At 39.9% G+C, this 15,752-nt stretch overlaps 1 protein-coding gene across 7 annotated transcripts in view; it reads left to right on the top strand.

Moving 5' to 3' along the window:
* The window catches only part of LOC135404171 (sodium channel protein type 5 subunit alpha-like), a 215,763-nt gene extending 200,226 nt beyond the window's left edge, over nucleotides 1-15,537 (top strand). For 6 of the 7 annotated variants that reach the window (XM_064638848.1, XM_064638841.1, XM_064638832.1 and 3 more), the window contains 5 exons: nucleotides 5,271-5,324; nucleotides 6,602-6,743; nucleotides 8,083-8,183; nucleotides 8,683-8,953; nucleotides 10,711-15,537. In XM_064638848.1, coding sequence (XP_064494918.1) covers nucleotides 5,271-5,324; nucleotides 6,602-6,743; nucleotides 8,083-8,183; nucleotides 8,683-8,953; nucleotides 10,711-11,945 — 1,803 coding nt within the window. In that variant the 3' untranslated portion in view covers nucleotides 11,946-15,537. Of the gene's footprint in view, nucleotides 1-5,270; nucleotides 5,325-6,601; nucleotides 6,744-8,078; nucleotides 8,184-8,682; nucleotides 8,954-10,710 lie in introns of all 7 variants that reach the window. The other variant, XM_064638805.1, reaches the window with a different exon arrangement.
* Nucleotides 15,538-15,752: the final 215 nt, after the last annotated feature.

Here is a 15,752-nt window from a genome sequence, read left to right as displayed (position 1 = left end):
TGCACTGGGAGTGTTTGCTGTGTTGCATTTTTTGTATACAGAGTTAAACAAGCTCCTCGCTACATCCCTGGACAGGAAGGTTACTTTCTCGAAACACCTGTGATGGCATTCCTCAATTCTGGGATAAAAAATTGCTTGCTGGGAGCTCAATTCAGTTGTCACATACAGAATCCATCCTTTCCAGTGTGGCAGGGTATTGCCCTGGGCCCCCTCCTGCCCTTCCAAAAGGGCATGAGCCACACACAGGTCCCTGTTGGATCTGCCAGCCCTCCTCCTTGACTTGAAGCAAATTTGCTTTTCCCAGATCTGGTTTTCTCTGACACAGACACATGAAACAGCTCCATGAAGCAGTTTCCCTTTCTTGTATAAATGCTTGTCCTTATATGTGCTATTCCTGGTACACAAACACTTGAGTTTGAGATCATCTGACCACTATCCATCGAGCCTTTGCTTTCATACCCTCTGGAAAGCAGAAACATTAGAATGGGCACGACCACTTTTGGTTCTTTCCATGACATAAAGATAAACTTGCTGAGAGCAAGAGCTTTTATCTTTTGCATGTAATTATGATATTCAGCCCAGCCATGCAGGGTAGATTAATTCACTTTGAACATCTTTAATTAGATTTTCTGTTCTGTATGGTGTTTTCTTTGTCTTTTGTTTAAACATCCAATCTAGATGAGCAGGAATTTCCAGGTTTAAAATATTTTTCTTACCTGAAGCTTCTCAATTCCTCTATGACAGCATAACAGATGCATGTTTTTTTTGTGAAAAAACTCCATCAAAGTAGTAGTTATTCCTTCACCATTTCTTTTGTAAGACTCAAGCTCCAGCTTTCTGAAAATCTTTAACTTTTCATAAACTGACACTGCCTAAGGAGTATCCTGAAGCAATCTTCTCTAGTCACTTCTGTTGGGATCAGTGATGGCAGAAGAAATGTAACTGGATATAAGGTGGATCTCAGCACACATTTGAAGGGACAGTCTAGTACTGCTCTTTTCCAGCTAAAACTGGACTTGATGACCCTGCAGGTTTCTTCCAAACCTGCATTTGGTAGGACAGAAGTAAATTTTCTAGAAGTACAAAAGGAATTTCACAAGAATAGGACCTGGTAGGTTGGACAAACTGATCATAGCAGGAATCAAGGGAGTCCTAAACCTCGCTCAGCTTCTATGGCAGGTGCCGGTTCCCTCTTCCAGGAGGAAGGGCAGGAGCCAGATGCCACTAGGGGATTGATTTTAACTTTAATCCTGCACCTGGAGCTCTTATGTTTGCTGCTAATGACAGTCTTAGGCGATAAAGTGCAAAGGTGACACCCGCAGAAGAGGGGCCCAAACATCTGGATCTCCTTTGCCAGACTCCCACCGAGGAATGTCAGTTACAGGTGCTCCTTGCCAAATGTCCTTCATATGGGGTCACATTTCATGAGCAAACCACCGTGGGAAATGCAGGGGATCAGCTAACAGCTTGGCTCTCCTGAAGAGACAGGCACATCTGTGTGTCTCTTCGCACGCTGGGGCAGAGCGTAGCAGTGAGGAGATAAGTGTTTTGGTTACAGGATCCAAAATACGAGCTTTTAAGTGGGACTTGTCTTTTGACTGTTGACATTTTCAGCTGCGGCAGCACGCTCTAAGTGACTCTGATCTTCCTTTGGATGCCTGAATGTGACTGAAAATCCAACTGGAAACACGTAAAACAAACCTGTCTGCCTAATGTTCTGTCTTTGCTTCTGCAGTGTACTCGAAAAAAAATGAGAAGTTGCTATTATGGAAACTTTAAGAGATATTGCTATCCAGAGGCATAGTTTCTGACAATGTAGTTGAAAAGCACATGAAATTTGCCCCAAATGTCTTCTGCTCTTTTCTTACCTTGTTTGGGGTCCATCATGTTTTTCTGAACATGCCACTTCGAATTAATGAGTCTGAGAAAACATTCATCTGAAGTCAAGTTTCAAGCTTCTCCAACTAACAACCAGGCTCTCACAACAGGTTGCTAAATAAGAGATAGCCTCCACTCACTCTGCAAGCAAGAAAAATGCCTCATTCATGGGGAAGAAAAGATCTTTGTTATCACAAGCTTTTAACTTGCAAGAAGGATGATTCACTTTTCTGGAGATTTAACACTCTTAAAGCACTAATCTATCAGGAAAAAGTTATTGCTGCAACCCAGTGCTTCAGTAGTAGCTTTTCTGTATTCCCAGATTTCCTTAGAGGATCACAGCATCTATGTTTTATAAATCTATATTTGAGCTGAACAAAGAAATGTCTTAAATTTGCAGTAGGAGTTTTACATTTCCCTTGCAGAATCCTTCCCTTCTACTCTGTGATCACCTCCACGTATTTTTTTGCAATGGATTTTGAAATTTCAACCATCTGTTGAATAACACCAAGGAAACAAGTGGACTTTCACGTAGCATCAGGCTTTCCTGGAAAAGTTCTCCTTAGGTAGAATGGACTTCCATCAAATATGTCCTACAACTCTTTGTCACATTGGGACTCCAGATAAGGAATGGAAAGATAAGAGAAGCACTCACAGAGTAGCACAGCAAGCAGGAGCTGTAGAGTTAAAGCAATCCCTCCTGCCAGGTTGGAAGTCATGACTGTGCTCATAAATCAGGTACAAAATGGTCATGAGACAGCAACATGTGTCTAAAGTTACTGAGTTACACAATCTCTTGCACTTCTGTGAACTGCAATGCTTGATTTTACTTTCACAGTGGATGCAAAATGTACAAAGAAGAAGGAGAAGGAAAAAGAAAGGGAAAAAGAAAGGGAAGAAGAAAGAAAAAGAGAAAAAGAAAAAGAAAAAGAAAAAGAAAAAGAAAAAGAAAAAGAAAAAGAAAAAGAAAAAGAAAAAGAAAAAGAAAAAGAAAAAGAAAAAGAAAAAGAAGAAGAAAAAGAAGAAGAAAAAGAAAAAGAAAAGGAAAATAAAAATAAAAATAAAAAAAAAAAATAAAAAAAAAATAAGACCAAACCCCTAAAAGTTTACAGATTTAAAGGCTTGCTTTATTTTAAGGCACCGTTTGATTTTAGGGTAGCCAGTGCTATCCCACGTATCCTCCTCTCTACTAATTTACTGCATTGCAGCTCTAACCACCAGTCAAATAACAAAATGTAATCCCATCCCAAAACGAGTTTATCGGTAGATAATCTCATCACATGACAGTTTCAGTAGAAAATGGTGTTTCTCTGGATAGCTTCCAGGCAGGATAATATCACAAACACTCCCATGAAGATTTTGTCACTTCCTTATCCAGAGTGTAAGTGGTTACTAATTCCAGATAAATAATTTATTTTCTCAGTGTTATATTTCTTTCATTCTCAGTATCTTTTACCCTCTGCAGATGAAGTGTCTAGGGAAGCTTTCCAGAAACCCTGTGGATTTTTAATTCTCTTACTGTTGGACAACTGGGGAATATAGAAAATCACAGCACTTCATTCCCTTAATATTTATTTTTGTCAGATCACTTCATCATCTGTTATCACTACAAACCACTGTGCCTTGCAGTAGAGTCTCCCGCGTCTGTGGTACACATTGAGGGGTAAAATAGCTACTCAGGAGAAAAGATTTCCTCCCAAGTGGGAGAAAAGTACAGGCTAAGATCATATCATTTTGTACCACGGGGAAAAGATTTCTTGTTTCATCCCGTCCACCCTTCCTGAACGGCACTTGGAGCTGAAAGCTGTAAGTGACTGTAATGACACCAGAAAACCTTTCATCAGATTAGAAAGAGAATGGCAAAAAAGGAAAATATTAGAACACATAAGGGATATAAGCATGACAGGTTCAAATAATTATTTGTTTTAATAAAACTACTGATCGTTCCTGTAAATACTTTTCATCTAAAGTGGTTTTTAACACACGGTACCATGGAAGAGATTTTCCAAAGGATTCTTGTTTGGGAGAGTGCATTAATCTCTTTCAACCAGTAGATAAAAATGTGCAGCCTTTCAAATATTGTTTTATATCTACTCTCATGAGAAATATGATTGACCTCTTGTACAACATTTTCCTTTGGCTCAGTAGCATTCAGAAGAAACTGGGAAGACATCATTACCTCCAGGACTTAATATAATAAGAGAGAGTGTATAGTGGAGCATTTCTAAAATCACTGGATGTGCCTCAGCACAACTGCCTGGGTTTCTCCTGGGAACCTCTGGCCAAATTCCTATTAGCCTTATCTGGAATTGTGTGCCCACACAACAAGAGAAAATTCAACCTCTGTGTCAGTAGGATGTAAAAAAAATATGGGGTGTGGGTCTTTCACGCATGCTAGTGTAAATCTGATTAAATGAAAAATGCCTTGCTATCTGCTCACACTGAGTTAGATTCAGGGTGAGTCTAAATGGGTCAGAAGTCAAATGAGAAACAACCCTAGAGAACTAATATGAAGGTAATGGGACTTAGGCCAGAGTCAGACCTAATGCCAAGTGTGTTTGGCATCAGGCTATGTCTAATAAGAGGCCTATATTGAGATCTAAGAGTCATGGTTTTGCTACAGAATAGTAAAAATCACTTCCATGAGTTTCTCCTGAGATTTCTGTCCCTGCTCTTTCTCCACTGAAGATTCCAGTAAGAGACACTGACTTCTGTGGAATCCTTCCTTGTTTAAACAATTTTAAAGAAAAATTAAACCCCCTGATTTAAGAAAAATAAAGTCTGACCAGTAAAGCAGATTGAGTTTCCAGGGCCGGGCTCACAGCAAGTGTTGATTGCCTTTGCTCCTTTCAAATCAACTGTGATTCATGCAACTCCCGGGGCTTTACCACTGTCTTGACTTGTCCTGGTTTAAAAGAGGGCAGAGTCCAAGCTTCAGTGGGATCCTACAACATAGTTGTCAGTATGAGGAAGCAATATGCATGGGATCCATCTCACCTGGACCAAGACTTGTGCAGGACAACACTCTTTGTTTTATGTGCAGCTGTTATCTCTTCATTACTTGAAATTCTTAAGGTCAAAACTTCCAAATATTTAATTGCCATGTTTTCTCTCCTTCTTAAATTCTCTTTAAAGCCCTCTATCTTATCCCTACAAGTACAGAAATTCAGGAAACACAAATGGGAAAATCTAGGAGAAAAACATTCTGGAATGATTTTAAATATCAAAATGAACATAAACTCATGGATATGTATTGCTTTAAAAGGCAGACAGTCCATTAATTGTGAAGAACATGCTCAACATTGCATTTTGAAAGTTCAGCACAGAGATGATGTTATAATTTCAAGATGTACTTATTTAATTTGCTTATATATAATGTGGGTTTTTTTCAGGCCACATTTAAAGGCTGGATGGATATTATGTATGCAGCAGTGGATTCACGAGAGGTAAGTCCCTGCATGGAAATTAATCATTTCCTTTTCCATTGACTTTTGCAGCACTCAAGATGCTTAACAATAAACACAACAAAAAAATTGCATATAGGTTGCCAGTCCCAGTATTATTCTGACTGGGACAGTTGCAGACCTTCACTTTTTGCAACTGCTACTGAAACATCACAACCTTGAGATTAAAACAAATGCAGGTCTACTCTGAAGGAGCATGGAGGGACTTCTGGTAAGGCAAGAGGCTGATGTGAGCTTTAAACTCTGGCTTGAGGTGTGCTGGAGCTCTGGGTGCTGGTGACTGCCCAGGTCTTACCTGCATCCTCTACAGCTGCCAGGTTTCCTTAAGAAAAATGCATTTCCTTTGCTACATCACAAATTCTTTGTTTGTTTTTTATGAAGGACTTATTGACTCCTTTTCCTCTATTAATAATATTAAAGGAACAAGTTTACACTTGCTGTTAATTTTTGAGAGAGCTGTCTGGTACTGGGAATTTGACAAGGCTGAATTCAGTAATAGGGAGTCAAGCCTTAAATGGAGGAATAAGGGGTGGGAACACCTCGTGGCATCATAGAAGCAGAAAAGTACCTTTGCAGAACATAGCTCATGATGTTTTTTTATTCTGGTACTACATGTACACATGTGTGTCCTCCCTAAAGCTGAATGAAACTCGTGGGTTACCCATGAGAAAATACAGCATTTCAGGAATGCAAGTTCCTGGCACCTTGTTTCCATACCTGTTGCTGATGGGGCAAATCTGAGCACTACTGTCAAATGTAGAGGTGACTTGAGGTTATTGGCCTGCGTTGCTCAGTTATTCAGCAGAAGATCTTATTCAATTCCACCCTTCATTAAAAAAAAATCGTATTTATAAATACAGGTTTTTTTCAGTAGCATTTAATTATACTGGATCACAGTTCTGGTTTTTGTAAGTTCCATTAGACCATATAAGTTTTAGAATAATCAGAAAATTGATCCTTTTCCCCTTCTGGGTTCTAACTGTGAACATTTTAGAGGATTTATTCTGGCCTTGCACTTTCTGGAGCAGTGTGATCACTGTGACAGTCTTGTGAAACATTGCTGAAATGACCATGGCAGTGCAGATGCCAATAGTAAACTTAAGAGACCAAGGAGAGCTGACTCTGTTCATGGGAGTGACACCATTTTCTTCATGTTTTATAATTTTGATTGCTATTGGACAGTTCTCATTTAACTGCATCAGTATTTTGATGTGTGCAGAGATGGTGTAATTTTCTCATTTTCCCTTCTCCCTTTGCAGTACGAGGAACAGCCTGAATGGGAATATAATTTATACATGTACCTGTACTTTGTGATTTTCATCATCTTTGGGTCTTTCTTCACATTGAACCTCTTCATTGGTGTCATCATTGACAATTTTAACCAACAAAAGAAAAAGATAAGTACCGCATATGCTACATATCATCTTGTGATTGCTGCAGAGACCAGGTCAAGGAACAGATTTATCAGCAATGGCTTTGCCACAGTAGCCTCAAGATTAGCAGTGGCAGAGCAACTGCAAAAACCACCTTACAGGATTTTTACAAAGGCACAGCTGTAGCAGTCCCTAATGTCCCCATAGCATGAGCATTCTGAAAATATAGGCTGGGGGATTATATTCCCCCATAGAAAGCAGGGGGGAATATAGTAGGGCAGCTTCAGGCAGAGGGGATCTCTGGCACAAACTTTGACACAGAGGCACAGACAGTCATGGTGTTCCCTGTGCACAAATACCATCGTCCCTCCAAGAAGTCCATCCTGCTCTCCTCAACCAATTACCTGCCCCAAGGTACCTGGCAAGGGCCAGGGAGGAGCAACCTGGCTTGGGAGTTGTATTTCTCACTGCTTGGTAGGCTCTAAACACAGGAGTGGGGTTCTTCTATTTCCCCCGCTCACCCTGGACCTACCTTGAGTGCTGTCAGAACCTGAGTCCTGCTCCTCCATCATTGCCTACACTGCTCTCTGTCTCCTGCCCCTCACATCCATGTGATGAGCAGCTCCCAGCACTGCATCTCCACAAACCCATCAGATTGTTGTTTAACCCCAGCCAGCAACCAAACCTCTCACCTGCCCACTCACTGCTCCCATGACGGTGTGGGGGAGAGAATTGGAAGAGTAAAAGCGATGAAACCCTGGAGTTGAGATAAAGATTGTTTGTTAGGGAAAGCAAAAGCCACGCACAAGCAAAGCAAAACAATCCACCAGTTCCCATGGGTAGGCAGGTGTTCAGCTATCCCCAGGGAAAGCAGGGCTCCATCACACAGAATGGATGGGAAGACAAAGGCCATCATTCCGAATGCCCCCTTTGCCCATCTTCTTCCCCCAGCTTTGTATACTGAGCATGGTGCCACACAGTATGGAATATCCCTTTGGTCTGTTGGGCTCAGCTGTCCCAGCTGTGTCAGCTCCCAGTTCCTTGTGCACCCCCAGCCTATTCATGAGTAGGGTGGTGAGAGAGAAGCAGAAAAGGCCTTGAGAATCTGTGTGAGCCCTGCTCAGAAATAAAAACACCCCTGTGTTATCAACACTGTTTTAGGCACCAATCAAGCATAGCCCCATCCTGGTTACTGTGCAGAAAATTAGCTCTATCCCAGACAAAACCAGCTCACCTTCTTAGATATTTTGAAGAAAACTACATTAAAAGGAAAATGAAATGGGAGAGTATGCAGCCTTGAACTTCAGAGTGAGTCAGTGGAGTTCTCTTCTTCAGAAGTAATCATGTTGTTCTTACCCTATACTTAGGTGGCCAGGACATTTTTATGACAGAAGAACAGAAAAAGTACTATAATGCAATGAAAAAGCTGGGATCTAAGAAACCTCAAAAGCCAATCCCAAGGCCACTGGTAAGAACAGCATAATTCAGTTGAACTTTGTGTAATAGCTGAATCTTTTTTTAGTAGAATAAATGCAATTCAACTTTCTAGTACAGGAAGGTTTATTGCTCCCAGATGAAAGGCACTTTGTAATTATATGTTTTGATTTTGGATGATATTTGCAAGTTCATTGACCTGTGGTTCAAAATTCCCACTGTTCTGCAGCATTTACTAAAATTCCAATTTACATATACCATTTACTTATTCCAGTGGCCACCTGCCTGCATTGAATAAATTCATGGCCACAGTCCAGTGTCTTGTTTTCAGTAGTTTCAAGAAGCATTAGGAGTAAATGGGTTTGAAAACTCTATCATAAAACCATTCATCACCATCTTTAAGTTTATGAAGTTCTCATCAGAAGCAGTGCATATTGCCTGTTTTCCTCTACTTTCTGATCAATTAGGAGACAATTATGTTGTCATTTTGGCACAGCTCAATTTTCCTAACTAAACCCTCTCCTTTCCCCCAGAACAAATACCAAGGTTTTATTTTTGATGTCGTCTCAAAACAAGCCTTTGATGTCTCCATCATGATTCTCATCTGCCTTAACATGGTTACCATGATGGTGGAAACGGATGACCAAAGTCAAGAAAAAGTCAACATCCTCCATAAAATCAACATGCTTTTTGTTGCCATCTTCACTGGAGAGTGCATCTTCAAAATGCTGGCTCTGCGACACTACTACTTCACCAATGGCTGGAACATATTTGACTTTGTGGTTGTGATTCTGTCCATCGTAGGTAGGTGACCTTGGATTTTCACACCCAGAACTCCAAAGTTAAAAAGGGAGACATAAAACTTATCGACAAAGTTAAAGGCTTTGTGCAGTAATGTATGCTGTCAGCTCAGAGAATTGAATCTTAAACACACTTTTTTTAGTATGTAATTTTAATTTAACATAGCACTGCCAAACAATAACTGGTGTGATCAGCAAAATTATGGGGTTTATCATACCTTTATTATCATACCTGAACACCCTTATGGTGATAAAACACGGTCCAGAACTGGCCACCACATACACTTAACACCAGTTCTGTGTAACAGCCAAAGACAGAGAAGTAAAAAAGCTACATGCAAAAGGGCATTTGTGGATTGTTATTGTTTTGCTATTTATTTTTTGTTACAACAGTATGAAATAGTCCTTCTGGGCAGGTTCGAGCACTGCAGTGAGTCTGGCTGTTCTCAGCCCCATTGTCACTAGAGCTCCGCACCCTCATATATCCAAGGGATGAAACAGAAGGGCACAATTTTATTGTTAGTTTGTGCTTTTTGCTGTTCTGCAGCCCCAACCCCAGATCATACATTAAATGCTACAGAAGTGCAGTTCAAGTGTGAGTTTGAAATCCTACCAAAATTGTTTTCATTACAGTTGGAAGTAAAGTAGCAACAGGAAGATGGCCAACTGATCCAGTGAGCAAAAGGAGCTCAGAAATTCAGGTCTTCCAAAATAAAGCTTCCATTTTGAAGGGGGGAAGAGTTAAATGAAAAAGTGTCATGTTAGGAAAACAGAGACCTCTCGTTGACTGATGCTCTTTTTGCACTAAACACTCTCTAACGGACCGGGGAACCTGCAAGGTGCCAATGCAGATCTCCAGTGCCCAGAGAGCAGCCGGTGCTTTGGGGGCCTTGAACGGCCTGGATTTCACAGATTTGGGTCACCCAGGGAACATTACTGCCATGCAGCTGTCATCAGAACCTTGATGCTAGGTGCCCTGGGTATGCCCATAGCAGTCAATTAACCAGAGGTGTCACGTTGGTCATAGTGCTGCCTGTGATCAGCCATGTCATTTCAGTGTCAGAGGCCTTGGTCCATGCCAGGGAACCCTCTCCCAGGTGGGACACATGAGCTCAGCACAGCTCAGTGCAGCCAGGGACTGTTGGCATCAGACAGTCTGCACCAAGGGCTCTGTTTCTGCTGGAAGAGTTTAGTTACAGGGATGCAAGCTCATGTTGTTGCTAGTACAGTCTTAGACCTTAATCCCCTCCCAGCCCATCAGGGAAACTGGAAAAATTTATAAGCATCCAACCAGCCAAGAGGCTGCACAGTAGAAACCTGCACTGTTCCAGTGATGGCTCAGAAAAACAGGCCCAGCACACCAGCACTTCAGTGTTGACTCACTAATATTTTACAGACAAAAATGTGGTCATGTCAGAAAAATTCTGACCATCTGCACTCAGGATAAATTTCTCAGGTGGGTCATGGCCAAAAGCTGCAGTTATTTGTGTCCTATCTGAGTTGGTCCTGGTTTATCATCCCCAACAGGAAAACTTTTCCTTACTGAAACTGCCACTACCACTCTTTGCTCATAATGTCAACACAGTCTGTATGGATTAAATGGGCATGAAAGCACCAACAATGCCATTCCCTTTATTGTAGGCCTTCCAGTCTGGGGAACTTTTCATTTATTTTCTCAATAATCCTGACTGATGGCTTTAAAGGGAAGCCTGGGATTATTTTCCATGTACTAACTCGCTGTTTGTCTCTTTTCTTTTCAAGGCACTGTACTTTCTGACATCATCCAGAAATATTTCTTCTCTCCCACACTCTTCAGAGTCATTCGTTTGGCTCGGATTGGCCGGATCCTAAGACTCATCCGGGGAGCCAAAGGAATTCGAACTCTCCTGTTTGCCTTAATGATGTCCCTACCTGCTCTGTTCAACATTGGTCTCTTGCTTTTTCTGGTCATGTTCATTTATGCCATTTTTGGCATGGCTAACTTTGCCTATGTTAAGAAGGAGCATGGGATTGATGACATGTTCAACTTCCAAACCTTCGCTAACAGCATGCTCTGTCTCTTCCAAATCACAACGTCAGCTGGATGGGATAGTCTTCTCAACCCTATTTTAAACACTGGACCACCATATTGCGACCCAAACCTTCCTAATGCAAATGGTTCAAAGGGAAACTGTGGAAGCCCTGCTGTAGGGATTTTATTCTTTGTTACATATATCATTATATCATTTCTCATTGTTGTAAACATGTATATAGCCATTATTTTAGAGAACTTCAGTGTAGCCACTGAGGAAAGTACAGAGCCTCTAAGCGAGGATGATTTTGATATGTTCTATGAAATCTGGGAGAAGTTTGACCCTGAAGCCACTCAGTTTATTGAGTATTCTGCACTTTCAGACTTTGCAGACGCGCTATCAGAACCTTTGCGCATAGCGAAACCAAACAAAATCAAACTCATAGCGATGGACCTGCCCATGGTCAGCGGAGACAGGATCCATTGCTTGGATATTTTGTTTGCTTTTACGAAAAGGGTGCTAGGAGAATCCGGAGAGATGGATGCCCTTAAAATACAGATGGAAGAAAAGTTCATGGCGGCGAATCCGTCTAAGATCTCTTACGAACCGATTACAACAACTCTCAGGCGGAAGCAAGAAGAGGTCTCTGCCATCGTCATCCAGAGGGCCTACAGGAGACATTTGTTCCGGCGCTCCATGAAGCAGGCATCTTACTTGTACCGGCACAGAACTTTGGAGAGCAGCATCCTCGAGGACGATGCACCCGAGAAGGAGGGTCTTATTGCGTTCATGATGAACGAGAACTACGGCAGGCCAATAGACAAATCCGAAACTCTGTCCTCCACCTCTTTCCCTCCATCCTACGACAGCGTCACCAGGGGCACGAGCGATAATCTCCAGCTGAAGATAACGGACGTGAGCAAAAGCGACGAGGCTATGGATTGTCTTCTCTCGCCAGACAAGGATAAGGAATCAATTGTTTAAATGTTTGTTTAGAATGCTTTAAAATATTGTTTACAGAATGTAATGCTGTAACTACACAACGATTGAAGCAGCCTTCTTATTAAAAATTAGTTGCAAAAGAAACAATGGAGTTTTTACCCTTAACTACGGGAGTCTAATAAGTCATATAACCTTTGACCCTGCTCTTTTTGACTTGGTTCAATATTTATATTTATATATGCACAGGAAGAATCTTTGCAGGGTCATAGCTGTTATATCAATGGTGTGAATAAGAATAGGCTAGACTGTAAAACAGTAAACACAGTGTATATCTATCCACAGATAAAGCCTGGCTGTATAAATTCATTTAAGGTCTTACTCATATTAGTGTGTTTACTTATGGCGATGTATGACCTTGCATTCTAAAAAGAAAAAAAAAATATCACAGCTGCTGTAGCAAAATGTAACACTTACTGTATATGTTGTGAATGGTCTTTCATAAATTTATTATATTTGATATTTTTTTACTTAAAAAAAAAGTCTCTTTTTCCATGGAGATTATTGATCCTTACACTCTTCATGATGAACTCTGAGTTAAGGTAATAGGAACTTGTGGGATCCCCATCGCTTGAAGAGGAAAGTTGTTGCAAATAAAATTATCAAATTAGCAACATTTAAACTGTTTATTACACTAAGCCGTCCCTCTTGGGCCTTGCAGCTGCACGTCAGCAGAAACACACAAAAAAACACCAGAACAGCAAATGATGTCAAAACAATGAGAGAAATGGCTTGTTCTGTCCTTCAGGAAACTAGACAGTAATGGATCCTGTTTGTAAAACTGTTAATAAAAGCACTAATTTTTTAGTATGTTTCAAGATTCTGCTTCGAAATCCGCAATCAAACTCGCCATAGAAGTAGCGCATCACGTTTGTGTGTAGTGCTCCAAAGCACCATCTATGCTGGCAAAGTTTCTGTTAAGGTAGTGGGATAGGATATGTTTTCCCCAGGAACACTGAGCTAAGCAGCCTTATTGGGATCTCTGTGCATCAATATTGCTCACAAAAATACTACTACTACTACTAATAATAATCAATCAATGCCAACTGGGCCGTACAGAACGGCTGTGACAGTGTGATCAAGAAGGTGGGAGGGGAATTGCCTCTGGATCTGTACATAAATTTTGAGGTTTTGAATCCTGTTTACTCAGTGTCCATCTTTCATTTTCTCAGATGGTACAGTTAGATTTCTGGGGAAGGACAAGAAATACAGGAACCAATAAAAAGAATCTACTAGATAATAGATATATCCTCATTCCTGTAGGCAAAGTAATATTTACAGTTGATGTGTCCCTCAGCTTCAGGCCAAAGAAATGACAGTGGGGTGAAAGGTGGATGTGTGGCTGTAGAAAAGTATTAGAGGTTTTACGTGCTAACATAGATTATTATTTATTATTAATCTTTCAGCCTCGATAGAATGTGAGAAATTATTTATGGAATATAGAGACAAGTCCATCACTACAGACAAGTTCTTTCTTTTTCACTTTCAGACTGATTGTACTTGGGTTTGGTTGGACTTCATGGAAAATCTTGAGATTTCTGTAATGAGCCATTGCACTTTAAGGAAGAGTAACTGTGCTTTTCACCTTGGAGAAGCAAAGATATCAAGAATGTATTTAAGGTGTATTGTCATTAACATTTAGTTACATCCCAGGTTGTATAGGAGTCAAAAACCACGTGGGGTTGGCAACAAGAATTAAAACAACATGTTACAGTCAAGTTTATCTATGGCCATTGTTATCTGTCCTCTAAACAAGTCAGAATATGTAAGACAACATGTCAAAAGGATGACAATGTATCTGTGTAAATATGGGCTAATAATATTCTCTCCATTCATTGAGAGGTGTCTCAGGCATTCACTTGAGAGTGGTCTATTGGTTAATTCAGAGGATTTGCCATCAGGATTCCTGGGGTCTATTCCTGATTCTTACTACATGATTTTTAGGCAAATAATTTAACCTATCTGTGCCTCAGTTTACCCATCTGTAAAATGGGAATAATAATACTTACCTACCTCACAGGGGTGTTGTAAGACTTTCTGGTTGCAAAGTGCTATAAGGGAATGAACCGTACTATATAAGTATTATTATAATCATGCTCTCTTGCCCTTTTAACCCCATGTCTATGGTGTATAACATAGGGCTGTTCCTCTGGGCATTTTGTTGCCTTTAAATCTTGTATGTAATTAGATTCTAACTTAAGGGGACTACTCTTCGTTCCTTGAAGTGAAAACTCTCTTTATTCTTTCCCCCCTCCCCACCCCTAACCTCCCCTGAAAAAAACAGAATTGCTCAAGGCTTCTCAAATTAGAGAAACTTTATACAAATTCCCTGTGTATTTATGCTGTAATGTTATTCTGACTGTACATATCACCCAGAAAGAGTATGCGATTTTTATATTTATATGCATATATATATATATACACACATACGTATATCTATACATATATATGTATCTTGTGAGTTTATAGAGTGGCTGACACTCAGAGGACACGACTTACTGATTAAAATGTTTTCTCCTCAATGGGATTTATTGATCATTAGCAACAAGCTGCTGCCTATAATGAAACTGTTTAATTAGAAAATAGTACATTCATTACTTGCTGAACAAGCATTTATTGGCTGACAACTAGTAAAATTATTTTCCTTTCAAAGCTTTAAAATAAAAAAAAAAAAAAGAGGGAAAAATGCTAAGAAAAAGTAGAATTTCTCATGTGATTTTTTTTCACTTACAATGTAAACTGTTTGAAACCCAAGGAAAATGCCAGCCTGCACTCAGAAGTGTGTTGTTGGTCATGCTGTTTTTAAAATATTTTTGTTATTTTCAACTTATATTAGAAAATATTCAACTGCTGTTCTTATTAAGAGTCAGGCCCAGTAATGAACGGGATGTAAAGAGACAATTAGCTGGTCACTGATTATATTAGAGAAGTGCTCTTCCTCTGGTCATTTCACTCTTGAGTTGAACATTTTAGTGTCATTGCTGTGAGACCCTATAGTACTGATGCAATTAGAAATGGTTCTGTCTTTTACCCAAAACCTGTAAAAAAAAGAAAAAAAATGTAATGCAAAAAAAGTCTGAAAGATGGGTCTTAACTCTAGATGTTTACAGTGCAACTTTCTAAAACTGAATTGTAAATTCCTTTCAAAACCTTTGTAACTGGAAGGTTGGTTTTCTATTGGGTTTTCTATTGTTTTGTGGCGCATTTCTTTAGAGATGAAGAGGAAATGGTATCTTTGTATGGTTACGGAACTCCCCTAGAAAATGTCATATAACCTCACTTGTAGATCCTTATTAATGGAGATGCCAATCCAAATCCAGCCATGATACAACCTCCCAGTGCAGTGATTTAGTTTAAGACACTAACTCAATAGTTGGCCCACACTGTCTATAAGCATGGTGAGTGCTACCATTCTTTTCTGTTGATTCGTTCAATAAAGGCAACCACATGAATCACTCAAGCTACAAAAAGAGCAAGGAAAATATCAGCCAATATCATAGGACATATTAAGCTGTTTGTACCTGGAAAAATTCAAGTTTATTATGTTTCTTTATTAAATAAATAAGGATAACAAATACATCCTGTGCCTTTTTTTTTTTTTTTTTTATGCTATCAACATTTATGTTATTATTTCTGTGACTCTTTTCCAACACATTTGTTTGGGAAATTCATGATGACTTTTGTTAGAAGACTTGAGGATGAAAACACCTACAGTTCATCTTACATTGTAAGGCAACCTGCAGGGCATTAAAGGCTTGATCCAGAGCTTGTTGAAATCAATGGAAAATTTCT

Source organism: Pseudopipra pipra, chromosome 1 (assembly GCF_036250125.1).
Source record: "Pseudopipra pipra isolate bDixPip1 chromosome 1, bDixPip1.hap1, whole genome shotgun sequence".
Taxonomy (NCBI): Eukaryota; Metazoa; Chordata; class Aves; order Passeriformes; family Pipridae; genus Pseudopipra; species Pseudopipra pipra.
This window is presented reverse-complemented; position numbering and strand designations above follow the sequence as displayed.